The 11,778-nt window shown below is 46.4% G+C and overlaps 4 protein-coding genes across 4 annotated transcripts; 2 read left to right on the top strand and 2 right to left on the bottom strand.

The window, feature by feature from the left end:
* Nucleotides 1-370: 370 nt before the first annotated feature.
* Nucleotides 371-2,591, top strand: N7517_000448 (M3 family metallopeptidase; the record flags this gene model as incomplete). The annotated part of the gene is made up of 4 exons (XM_056718178.1): nt 371-1,615; nt 1,670-1,811; nt 1,865-2,342; nt 2,396-2,591. The coding sequence occupies 4 exons, from the start codon at nt 371-373 to the stop codon at nt 2,589-2,591; spliced, it is 2,061 nt and encodes a 686-aa protein (XP_056582313.1).
* A 385-nt stretch (nt 2,592-2,976) lies between these two features.
* On the top strand, nt 2,977-4,094 carry N7517_000449 (uncharacterized protein; the record flags this gene model as incomplete). Its single annotated transcript, XM_056718179.1, has 2 exons — nt 2,977-3,793; nt 3,844-4,094. The coding sequence occupies 2 exons, from the start codon at nt 2,977-2,979 to the stop codon at nt 4,092-4,094; spliced, it is 1,068 nt and encodes a 355-aa protein (XP_056582314.1).
* Nucleotides 4,095-4,206: 112 nt separating this feature from the next.
* Nucleotides 4,207-5,882, bottom strand: N7517_000450 (Major facilitator superfamily domain general substrate transporter; the record flags this gene model as incomplete). Its single annotated transcript, XM_056718180.1, has 5 exons — nt 4,207-4,388; nt 4,449-5,269; nt 5,327-5,602; nt 5,656-5,735; nt 5,829-5,882. The coding sequence occupies 5 exons, from the start codon at nt 5,880-5,882 to the stop codon at nt 4,207-4,209; spliced, it is 1,413 nt and encodes a 470-aa protein (XP_056582315.1).
* Nucleotides 5,883-7,710: 1,828 nt separating this feature from the next.
* Nucleotides 7,711-11,405, bottom strand: niiA (nitrite reductase niiA; the record flags this gene model as incomplete). Its single annotated transcript, XM_056718181.1, has 9 exons — nt 7,711-8,713; nt 8,771-8,928; nt 8,984-9,456; nt 9,506-9,708; nt 9,761-10,285; nt 10,335-10,417; nt 10,476-11,015; nt 11,076-11,223; nt 11,275-11,405. Coding segments are annotated over 9 exons (3,264 nt in total), but the record flags the coding sequence as incomplete, so codon positions are not given.
* Between the last annotated feature and the right edge of the window lie 373 nt (nt 11,406-11,778).

An 11,778-nucleotide genomic window follows, 5' to 3' on the forward strand; every position in this document is an offset into this window, starting at 1 on the left:
TAGAAAATTGGAGCACTTTTAGCTTAGTCGCTGAATTTGGGGGCCGTTCTTGGACGGTTATCTAACGTGTATGATTCGAACGGTGGGAAGACAAACGTACTTTCAGGGCTTATGGAAGATCGCTGTTGAGGCCAAAACCTCAACCCTCAGGTATCTTTCGCTCTTTGTCTCTCTTCATTTTTCCCCCTCAAACCACTGTGCCCAGTAAAAGCCGACAGTGGCAGGTCTTCGGAGGTTACTTCCTTTTCTTTTCCTTCGTTACTTTGATCTTGGCCTGGTACCAACGGCGAATTATCCGAGAAATAATTAGAGTATCCTCAAGCCTAGGCCGACAGCTCCGTACAATCACAGCAATTTTCCTTTTCCGAAAATGGCAACTCCCGAACCACCTACTTTCAATATTAGCCCGTCCACACTGCTAGATATTGCGACAGACTTGGTCAACCAAGTGCAACAAGTCACTAATGACCTAGTCAACCAAGTTTCGCCGCAAAACGCGACATTTGAGAATGCGCTTTGCCCGTTGGCAGATATCGACAATGAGGTCAAAGGAAAGGTCCAATACCTAGCCCTTTTCCAGGCAGTCTCGCCTTCGCCAGAACTGCGCAAGGCATCCTCAACGGCTGTAAATATGGTGGACAAAGCATACCTGGGGGTTTTCCGAATACGGTCTATCTTCGCCTTGGTCGACGCTGTCTACAAAAGGCACGCCGAGAAGAATGACAACCCTGAGCAAAACTCAAAGAGTGAAGATCAAAAGCTTCTCGAAAGGTTTCACGCAATGTTTATGGAAAATGGGCTTGAACTAGAAGGAGATAAACGGGACAGATTCCTTTGGATCTCAAATCGTCTAATTGAGCTACGAGTTGCGTTCATGGAGAATCTCAGCTCTGACCCTGGCTATGTGTGGAAAGACCCCCACGAGTTAGAAGGCATGGCAATAGAAAGCCTACGTTCTTCAACTAGCCAAAGGGGAATCAAGCTCAAGAAGCCGGATATCACTACCGTATTGACTCGGTGCCACATCGCTGAGACAAGAAAAGAGGTATTTCTCCGGAGTCAAAATATCTTCCCAGATAATCTTGAGATATTTAATGAGGCTGTCATCCTTCGGGATGAATCGTCCCGTTTGCTTGGATTTTCATCTTTTGCTGCCCAAAAATCGAGACCCAAGATGATCAAATCCCCCCACGATATTGACAAGTTACTGGATGGACTATACGGTCACTTGCAGCCCCTTGCCCAGAAGGAGTTGAAAAGGCTACAGCACCTTAAAATGAAGGATGGAGAAAATGGAGACCACTCTTCTCTTTATCTGTGGGACTTTGACTACTACCATGACCGTTTGCTACGAGAAAAGTACAATACGAATCACGAGCGGATTTCCGAGTACTTCCCCGCAGAAATTACAATTCAGCGAATGCTGAAGCTCTTTGAAACAATTTTCAGCCTCTCAATCGCACTCCTTGAAGTTACGGAGGACCAAGTTTGGCATTCCGACGTCCGAGTCTTCAGTGTGCGAGATGAAGAATCGGTCTTTCTGGGATTTCTTTACCTTGATATCTATCCCCGAGAGGGAAAGTACAACCATGCAGCCAATTTCAACATCTATCCCGTTCGTGCCTAGGTTAAATTCCATTACGGAGAAGTCTGTTTGCTAATACATTAGTTCAAGGCTTACTCTTCCGTGGGAAAACAGAAGCAGCCGGTTGCCACCGCATTAGTATGCAATGTCTCCCAGTCGTCGTCAGATAAACCGGCCCTTCTCCAACATCGAGAATTGATTACGATTTTCCATGAGCTGGGTCATGGTAAGTGGAATTAGCCCGAGAGATATTGAGCTTAAAAACTAAAGCTTGAAAAGGCATACATGATCTCCTCGGAAGATCCAAGTATGCGATCTTCCATGGACATCGAACAGTTGCAGATTTCGTTGAAGCTCCCAGCCAATTGCTCGAATATTGGTGTTGGGTCCCTGAATGTCTCCAGATGCTTAGTTGCCACTATTCCTACGTCTCTAATAAACAGTGGTCTTCTACCATTGCGCAGCCTCCTAAGGAGATTCCAGACAACTTGGTCCACAGCCTTATTGCAGCGAAAGGGGTTAACCAAGGTATTCTCACTCTCAGACAAATTGCATTCAGCAAATTCGACATGCAAGTCCACTGCCCTAATTCTCACTCTCTCATCGAGTCAATGCGTCCCGGCGAGGTTTATAACTCGCTGCTTCAGAAAATGACACTTCTGAAGGGCCCTAACAATAGGGTAGACTGGGGAAATGGACATGTTACTACTTCACACTATATGTGGGGACAAGAGGCAAACTATTATTCCTACCTCTAGTATGTATTATTGTGGTTCATAAAGAGAAAGATTCTAATTATTCATTTTCTAGCACCCGTATATTGGCGGCTGACATTTGGCTTTCCAATTTTCACTCGAATCCAATGAGCCGTGATGCCGGTCTCCGATACCGAAAAATGATACTAGCTCCCGGAGGAAGTCAAAATGAGATGATCGCCCTCGAGACGCTTTTGGGGAGGTCGCCCACACTTGACGCATATCTTCGAGATCTCGGCGCTCATGAATAGAGCATCATGTTGAGAAGCAGATGAAGTACATACTGCATTGAGCCGTTGTTGAGGTAGCCTCCATAAAAATTACTGCCTCTTTACACCTGTCACATAATTACGAATATAAAGCAATGTAATTAAAAATCAATCAAACAATCAGGTCCATAGACATGAACCGTTGGATATGGACGAGATGGTGCGATGGCAATAAACCAATGGAGCCAGGGGAAGGTTCTCGGCTCGGCTCGGCTCGCTTCCGCCTGATACAGTTTAGGGAGTTAATGCATTAGGAAGGCGGAAAAAGCAACAGTATCCACCCTATATTCCTTGGCATTATGAGCATTTCACCAAATGCTCGAATATCTGCATCCGCATTCTATACCTTACCACCTCACTACTACATATGTCCAACGAAACCAACGAAACCGAAACCGAAGATGCTACCCCCGGTATTGAATGGCCTTCTCCACCACCCCAAAGGACACACCCCCCGAGCGAGCTCCCTCCCCGCCACGAAAACACTAGCCTTCAGTCTCAATCAGGCTCAATACCCTCTGTGATTAGGGGCTGGTATGCCCCACCAGCCCCCTGGCAGGTGCAATCCAACTCTCCAGCAACCCCAGCAACCCCAAAGACCAGTCAAACTGCCGGTCAAGCCGCTGGTCAAACCGCTAATCTAACACCGAGTCAAATTGCCGGCCAAACTCCGATTCAAATTGCTGATCAAACGCCTCGTCAAACTGTTGCTCAGACGCCCAACAAAATCTCTAGAGCTTCACCTCTTTCAACTGAAGATGATCTCGAGTTACTACGCATTGCCATTTACTATAAAGATCGGTTTACTAACATGAAGGGTAATGCCGCTCTTTATGAGGCGATTGCAGAAATATGGAGGGCCAATACTGGGCGGAATATCAGTCACCAAACGGTTCATAAGCATGTCACTGACAGGCTAAAAGAGCATGCCGCTATACTTGCCATACCGGAAGCTGGTCGGGCTAGAATGAACGCTACCGAAACTGCTATTTTTGATTATGCCAATGAGATATACGAAGTGCTACAACACAACTTAGTAGCAGAAGAACGACGAAAGGAGCTCGCTAGTGCAGGTACTAAGCCTCAAACAAATACCGACTCTGTGCGGGATGATGTAGCCGATGAATTAGTGCAGCGAGCAAGAGATAAAAGGCCTAGAAATCCGGCAAATTCTAGCCAGGAAGGTATGTTAAAATTTGCAAATATATATGATCTTTTACTAATGATAATATAGAAAATGAGCGCCCAACAGCCCGGCCACGAACCAGGCCTCCCTCGCCACCGGCTGACTCGCCATCACTACATACAGAAATGGCCTTATTTCTTAGTATGATGAATAGTCGAGCAGCCAGCGAGGCCTCAACTGCGGCTAAAAGGTCAGATATCACTAGGCTAGAACGCCGAATTGATAGCATGGCTGCTACTATGGACGGGATGATGGGTTTGCTTAGAACCCTTGTGCAGAGACAACCAAGGTCCAATTAATTTTCATTCGTATATATATGCTGCATTACAACTAAGAAGAAACCCGGGTGTATCGCAATGTAGTAGTAGATTCAAATTGGTATCGTAAATATAAAAGCATGTGAATTCTCGATCAGGAAAGCATCTGACTCTTAGGAACAGGACGAATCCAGCAAACGGCCACATTAGCCACCAAAGATATGACACCGATGATCCACATCGATCGCCCGTAGCTTGACCCGTTGTATCTGAAGATAATAGCGAAGATGATTCCCCCAAGATTACCGAAACCACCAACAATCCCAGAAACAATACCTATTGACAAGATGTTAGCTTCAAAAATGCCATTGAGGGTGTAAGAACATGACCACATACCATTAGCAAAAGGATGCACATGAGGTACAAGAGCAAAGTTCGCTCCATTAGATGCCTCGAGGAAGAAAGCCAGCCCAGCGATAAGACCGAACATAGAGGCCTCCGTGGACGGGTTCGACAATCCGATCGCAAGTTGGAAAGCTCCCATCGCGACCCCTAAAAATGTGACCAGAAGCTTTTTAGACCAGACCTTGTCTGTATACCGGTAAACCAAATCTCCGAATAGACCACCTGCTGGTCTGAAGACGGCATTCAGCAGACCGAACATGGCAGCCCACTGGCCTGATTTTGTTTGACCCATGTGTGGGAAGGTCTTTGTGTAGTATGATCCGAGGATCGAATTGATTGCGAGCTCTGAGCCAAACGAGCAGGCGTAGGGGATTGCCAGAGCCATAGTTGATAGACTCAGGGCCACGTTCAGGGCTTCTTGGCGAGTGGGGGAGACAACTGTCTCTTGTTTGAAGATGTCCATCTGGCCCATTGCTGATGCATCGGCATCTAGGACTTGTGGTGACTGGGCACCTTTCTTTTCGATGTCGATTGTTGCGGAGTTATGGGGAGTCGTCATACCACTAGTAAAAGTGCCAGAGTTGATGTCGACGATGTTGCCGTCGGCAGTCACCGTGGTCTTGTTTGACTCTTTCGCCCAGAGATGTCTCTCAGACCACTTCCCTGTTGGCGTATCTTCGCAGAGGAACAGCATGCCCAAGGCGACGACGGTGATGATGATGAATGGAACGACATAGGCGATACGCCATGCTTTGTGAGCAGGGAAGCCGCGAGAGTGGACGAGAGAGTCGTAGATGGCGGGCATCAAAAAGCTGCATTGGTCTGTTAGTATGTTCATAATATTCAAAGGAGAAAAGGTAGACCCCTACTATGTGATTCCTCCGCCTGCATTACCCCAGCCTCCAGCGAGGGAATTGGCAGTGCCGACAATACTTTTGTCGAAGAAACCAGTGCACCAGACCTGGCATGGGACGAAAGTGCCACCCAAGATTCCAACGAAAAATCGTAGGGCTATCAAGCCCTTGGGGCCGGTGACGAGACCAGCCATGGCCGTAGGAATAGCTCCACATAGGAGTAGTCCCACGAAGACTAAGCGAGGGCCATAGCGATCACAGAGTGGCCCTGCGACAAATCGGACGAGCAGACTGTAGCGGTCAGAGAGGTGTTTCTTCAATTGATTTTATAGACTGGTACTCACGTTGCCAGGAGTGCGACGATGTTTGAGTTGGCGACATCATCTTGTGTCATATTCAAGTCTTTTTTGATGGTCACACTCAACTAGAAAGACGGATGCGATTAGGGACGTGTTCTTCTCTTCTATCAAACATGTTGCAATTATCTCATGAACTTACCAGTGGTGGAAACGCATACCATGACAGGAATGCTACCAAGAAGCCAAGCCACGAGAAAAAAATACCCGTCCATATTGATCGAAAGGGTTCAATATGGGAATAGATTTGGCTTTGCGATTACTTGGGTTAATTTCCGGTGATATAAAGAGCTGTTTAACAAAGCTTGTTGCCATTTTGGTGGGCTCTTTGTATTGTCGAGCAATGGTGTCGAGGTAGGCTCGGAAGCTGATATCTGATATTCTAATAAAAAAAAGCTCAGATGGCTCGATACAGACTTGGTGATTAGATGGAAGCAAGGGTTGCTTTGGAAGTTTAGGAGAAAGATGCAGATTAAAAAATCAAGAGATGTTCGCATCTATATAGATGTTTATGATGCTCTGTTTGCTGAAGTATATATCAAATGTATCGTATCTCGTCGTGACACATGCAACAATAATCAGTCTGAGTATCCTGCTGCATGTCAGGTTGCTAATTATCGTAGATAGCTAGGTGCTGTCAATCGAAAACAGTTAGTCAAGAGCTATCAACGAATATCCATATCTCAGATCGCTGATTTGATACAATCTAAGGACAAGGTTGCAGCATCCTTGAATGCTAAACTTACCTCTTGCCACTGACTTTATTCCTGAAATTTCCGCAATATCCTGCACTGAAATTCTGATAGAGATAAGGTATGTATTAGAATGACCTATCACAGTGTAGGATGGATACTGTGTCCAGTGCCACACTTGGAGGCAAACCCTGATGGTATGAATCAATCTACTTATTGTAACTCCGCGGAGGTTCAATTGACGATTTCAGGCTTACTTCATAAGATTATATCAAGTCTGGGGGTGGGCCCTTTTCTCCATGGCCAGGGGAATTCATATCATTGATAAACGCGAGCCTCCTTATTGGATGCCAAGCCAACCGCGATAGGGACTGAAGAAGCTCAGCCTAGCGGGTCTTTGCATTGTCGATCTGAGCTCCGCGGAAATACTTAAACCAAGCTGGAACTCTTGTTAATTGGCTGTGGAGACCTAGGGGAGTGAACCCTGAACTATGATCTATGTTGTATCATCCACGCATCCAAAATTAGGGCTTCTTTCTTCACAGTAAAGCAATAACTTCCGGCCAACAGTCTAGACAGGTCTTTTTGATTTTCCCTAAGAATTTTAGTATATTGGATGTGCGAAGCGCTATATTCACAAAACCAGATAAGGGGGCTAGGCGATATTGATATTGACTGCGCGAGAAATAATAGCCTGGCAATTTGCACATCCACCGAGTAACCAACATTGTTTGATAACTTCTCCACTTGGTATATCAGAAATATGGGAAATCTTCATAGGGGCAGTGCGAAGGATCTGTGGCCACTGTCGGTTAATCTCTCCAATGCGGTCGAAGTAAAAAGCGGGTTCCTTCGCCAGAGGATGGCTTTGAACCATCCAAGAAAGAGCAGTGAAATCAATTATAACATGAGGTCAAATATCATATCTAACCAAAGATTTCAATGTTTAATATCGCGCTAGATGATCAAGCTCCTATGCAAAACGTCGATAGCTTCCACGACTTGGTATGCCGACTTCCATTTGGGTCATGGTCTGTATGTATGTCTGTAGATGTGTATCTTAATCAACGTTCTTCATATTTTGAAGAACTAGAGCTTCGCTAGAATGACCGGGCATCTGGACAACCTTCTTATGCGGTTCAAGACGACAATATATACTGACTTTGGTAATATCTACATTGGATGTGATCTTCCATCGTTTCTAGAAAAGAGACAATGAAGAAAATTGATGTAATTCACATATAATCGCAAGTGTACTCCGTAATCATAAGGCCATTAACTATCTCGATGCTCCCATACGCCAACCTGATCCATCGCAAAATTTCAAACAAACCGACATGTCACACTGCAACTACCAATCTATTGACTTGGCTGGTTGCACAGTTGGTGCACGAGTCAAGAACCCATCAGTAATCTTCTTCCCCTTCATCCCCTTGAACTTCTTATCAACCTTATGGAATGGGTCCTCCGCCTCACCCTTCCGCACTTTCCACTTCTCCGTCCCCAAAATCGAATCCAACTCCTCAATCGGCGGAAGTTTGATATATACCCAGCCATCGTCCCTCTCCTCAACAGGGAAAGTAGCAATATTCATGCTCTCATCATTAGAGCACCGACCCGCCTGCTCACCGTTGAGCTCGAAGTTGCGCTTGTGATACGGACACGACACCCAATATTTCCCAGCATCATCATCGCCAACAAGACCATCGGAAAGAACAAAAGCTCGCTTGTGCGGACACATCTGCTGCGTCGCATAGAAATTGCCTTTGATCTTGAAGACAGCGAGTTGTGTGTCGCCGCGCTTGACATTCGCCGATGAGACCTGAGGTGGCTCGTCGGAGAAATGATCTGCTCGGACAACCGGCTGCCAGGAGACGCTTGACCACTTGTGGCCTTTGAAATCCTGTCGCTCGGCAGTCTCTTTTGGCCAGTATGTGGGTCGTTGCTGAGATCGCTCTTGGACAACTTCTACTGTCTCGACAGTTTCGTCTGTGTTTGCAAATTGTTGGAAGACCTTTCGGCGCTTGGGGTCTTTGACGGTCTCGGTCCACTCGCAGAAATAACTGTCGACTAGTTCGTGCATTTGCTTCTCCATGTCGGCGCAGATTCCGAGTTTATCATCCACGATCACTTCTTTGAGGTAGGCGATTCCGCCTGGGAGGTTCTCGATCCAGCGTGCTGTTCGCTGGAGTTTGTCGGCGGTGCGGATGTAGAAGATTAGGTAGCGGTCGATGATGGGCATCACCATCTCCGCCGGCACATCTGTAACAAGGAGCTCGGCGTGCCTGGGCTTTGCACCTCCGTTGCCTCCAACGAAGATGTTGAACCCATTTTCAGTGGCAATAAGTCCGAAGCTAGCAGCAATTAGGTTAGAGAGTGTTTTCGCCATCTTGGGATATCTTTGAACTCACTCTTTGTTTTGGGCCTCGGCACATTCTCGCACGCAGCCAGATACAGCTCCCTTGAACTTGTGAGGCGCACGAATACTTTTGTATCGCTCTTCCAGTCGAATGGCCATGCCGACACTGTCACCCACACCGAAACGACACCATGTGGTTCCGACGCAACTCTGAACGTTCATTGTCAGCTGACTCTTCTCTTGGAAGATGATTAGCTTAACATACCTTGATTGCTCGAAGCGCCTTTGCATATGCGTGTCCACTTTCCATACCCGCATCCACAAGTTCTGTCCAGATGTTCAGAAGATCCTGCTTCTTCGCACCGAACATGTCGATGCGCTGGGCACCGGTGATTTTGCAATACAGACCGTATTTCTTAGCCACGGATCCGATCGCAATGAGTTTATCGGCTGTTATCTCACCACCTGGAATTCGGGGTACCACAGAGAATGTGCCGTTTCTTTGGATGTTAGCGAGGAATTTATCGTTTGTCTCCTGCAAATCGTTGAAACCCTTATCCATGATATGCGGGTTGAACAGACTAGACAGAATCGATGCAATTGCAGGCTTGCAGAGTTCGCAACCGAGGGACTCTGGGTTCTTTCCGACATCTTTCATGATATCGACAAAGGTTTTTAGTTGCTTGATGGCCACGATGTTGTATAGATCAGCTCGGGAGTGTGGGATATGTGAGCACACTGAACGTGTTAGTGATAGGAGCTAATACTGGAGTAAGTTGATACTTACGGTTGTTTGATACTTCTTGTCCCATTTCGAGCATTGTTTTGTTGAAAATTGACTGAACAAGAGGCATGCAACCACCACAGCCTGTTCCTGCTTTCGTGCATGACTTGACCTGTGCAATGGTCTTGCATGTGCCGTTTTTCACATTTTCGACCACATCTCCTTTCGTGACATTGTGGCATGAACAGATCTGGGTGCTGTCATCACTGTAGAGATGAATTAGAATCTGTTCCAGATAGCAGAACTAACGATACTCACAGGTCATCTGCATTTTCTTCTCCTCCATTCTGGGCACCAAGAATGAATTGACTTGGAGGAACATCAAGTTCTTTCTGGAGCTTAACCATCTGATTCAACTTCAGATAGTCCTTGGTATCTCCAATCATCATGCCACCAAGCAAGAACTTGCCGTCCATGGTGAACAAATACTTCTTATACACCCCACTGAAAGGGTCTTTATATGTCAAGGCCTTGACAGGAGGCTCATCTCGCGAATTATCCTCTGCCAAGCCAGGAACAGTTGGAGGTCGACGGCCGGGAAGGAACTTCGGCCCATCCCTATCGGCAAAGAAGTCACCAAAACTTGCGACATCAACTCCGAGCAGCTTCAGCTTTGTGCTGAGATCCGGCCGCGTGAAACTCCGTTGCTGTTTATCTGGGTTGGTGAGATTGAAAGCGAGAACATCGGCCATCTCAATGCCTGGAGCAATGATTCCGAATGTCTGGTTCTCCCAGCTTGCGCATTCGCCAACGGCGTAGATATCTGGGATTGAGGTTTGCAGACTATGCACGTTAGTGAGATGACTGATTATCCGACTAGTGATCGACGAACCTTTCATCAATCACAAATCCTCCACGCTCACCACACTGGATTCCAACATCTCGACCTAGCTCATCTCGAGGTTGAACTCCAATCTAACCCCAAGTCAGCACAACAATCACCAGAATAATTCTAACAAACAAGAACACATACCGCGAAGCAAATGCAGCAACAATCAATCCTCTCGCCATCCTCGAAAGTAATTCCAATCACATTATTCCCCTCGTCGGTATGAACAATCTTCACCCGTTTCTGGTGGAGGACATCAAGTCCCAACTCCCGGATCTTGCGAGTGACCAACATCCCCGCATCTCCATCGAGCTGTCGCGCCAGTACCCATTTATTCCGATCAATCAATTTGACGTTTCCGAAGTCTTCCAGATCTGTCATTGCCTTCGCGGCCTCTAAGCCTAGAAGTCCGCCTCCAACTGTAACGGCAGTCTCGCCTTTATGTTGAGCCGCGAAGTCGATGAGACGTTCCAGATCTGAGATAGTTCGGTATACGAAGACACCTTTGGCATCATAGCCGGGTGTGTGTCTTGGGAGGGTGGCATCGGAGCCTGTTGCGAGGACGAGGATGTCATATGATAATGTGACACCGGTGGAGGTTTGGACGGTTTTTTCTTTGGGGTTGATTGCTGTTACTCTTGTGTTGAGGTGGTGATCGAAGGCTCGTTCTTTGAACGAGTCATACTAATAATCCATGTTTATCAGGTCATATGTTTCTTCGCTCTTGGACAATTGATGGCTCACCCATTCCGCTGGATTGAGGTATAGATCCTCAATCTTGCGATGTTCGAAAAATGATGAAAGACCGACACGGTTGTATGCTACGTGTGACTCTTCGCCAATGACGACAATGTCATAAATTCTTTCCGTATCCTGCTTGATAATTTTCTCGCTAGGCTGTTGTTAGAGGCATTTCTCATTGTCCGCTGACTGAATCCCTTACATGAGTGAAATTGCCACCATTCCCAGTCCAACTATTACAATTTTTTGTCGTTGGACATTATTGGCGGGACTGGGACTGCCATCAACTGGCTCCCCATATCGTAGTCCGTCCAGCACAGGCATGGCTGTGAGACTGAATGTGAGATGAATATAATACAACTAACTACAGAATTATGGCTATCATGCTAATTTTAAGAAAACCAAATGCCTCGTTCCACTAGGCCTGATACTACGATATGATCTGTGACACTACAGAGTGAGTCGTACGAATCAACAAATCGAGTCTAATCAGACTGCGAAGCCGGAGAAAACAGGAACGGCGCATTTTCCTTGAGGTTTTCATCTCCGCGGAGATGGGATGTTTTTATGTTAACTGTGATTGGTTGTTAGGGCTTGGGGCTTATCTTTTAAGATAAGAATGAAATCACTTGGCGTTATGAAATCCTTCAGGGCTGATCTTATACTCCGTAGAATGTAGAATGTGAATGAGAATGGGAATTTGCCA

This window comes from Penicillium concentricum, assembly GCF_028827145.1.
Source record: "Penicillium concentricum strain IBT 3081 chromosome Unknown utg000001l_segment0_segment0, whole genome shotgun sequence".
Taxonomy (NCBI): Eukaryota; Fungi; Ascomycota; class Eurotiomycetes; order Eurotiales; family Aspergillaceae; genus Penicillium; species Penicillium concentricum.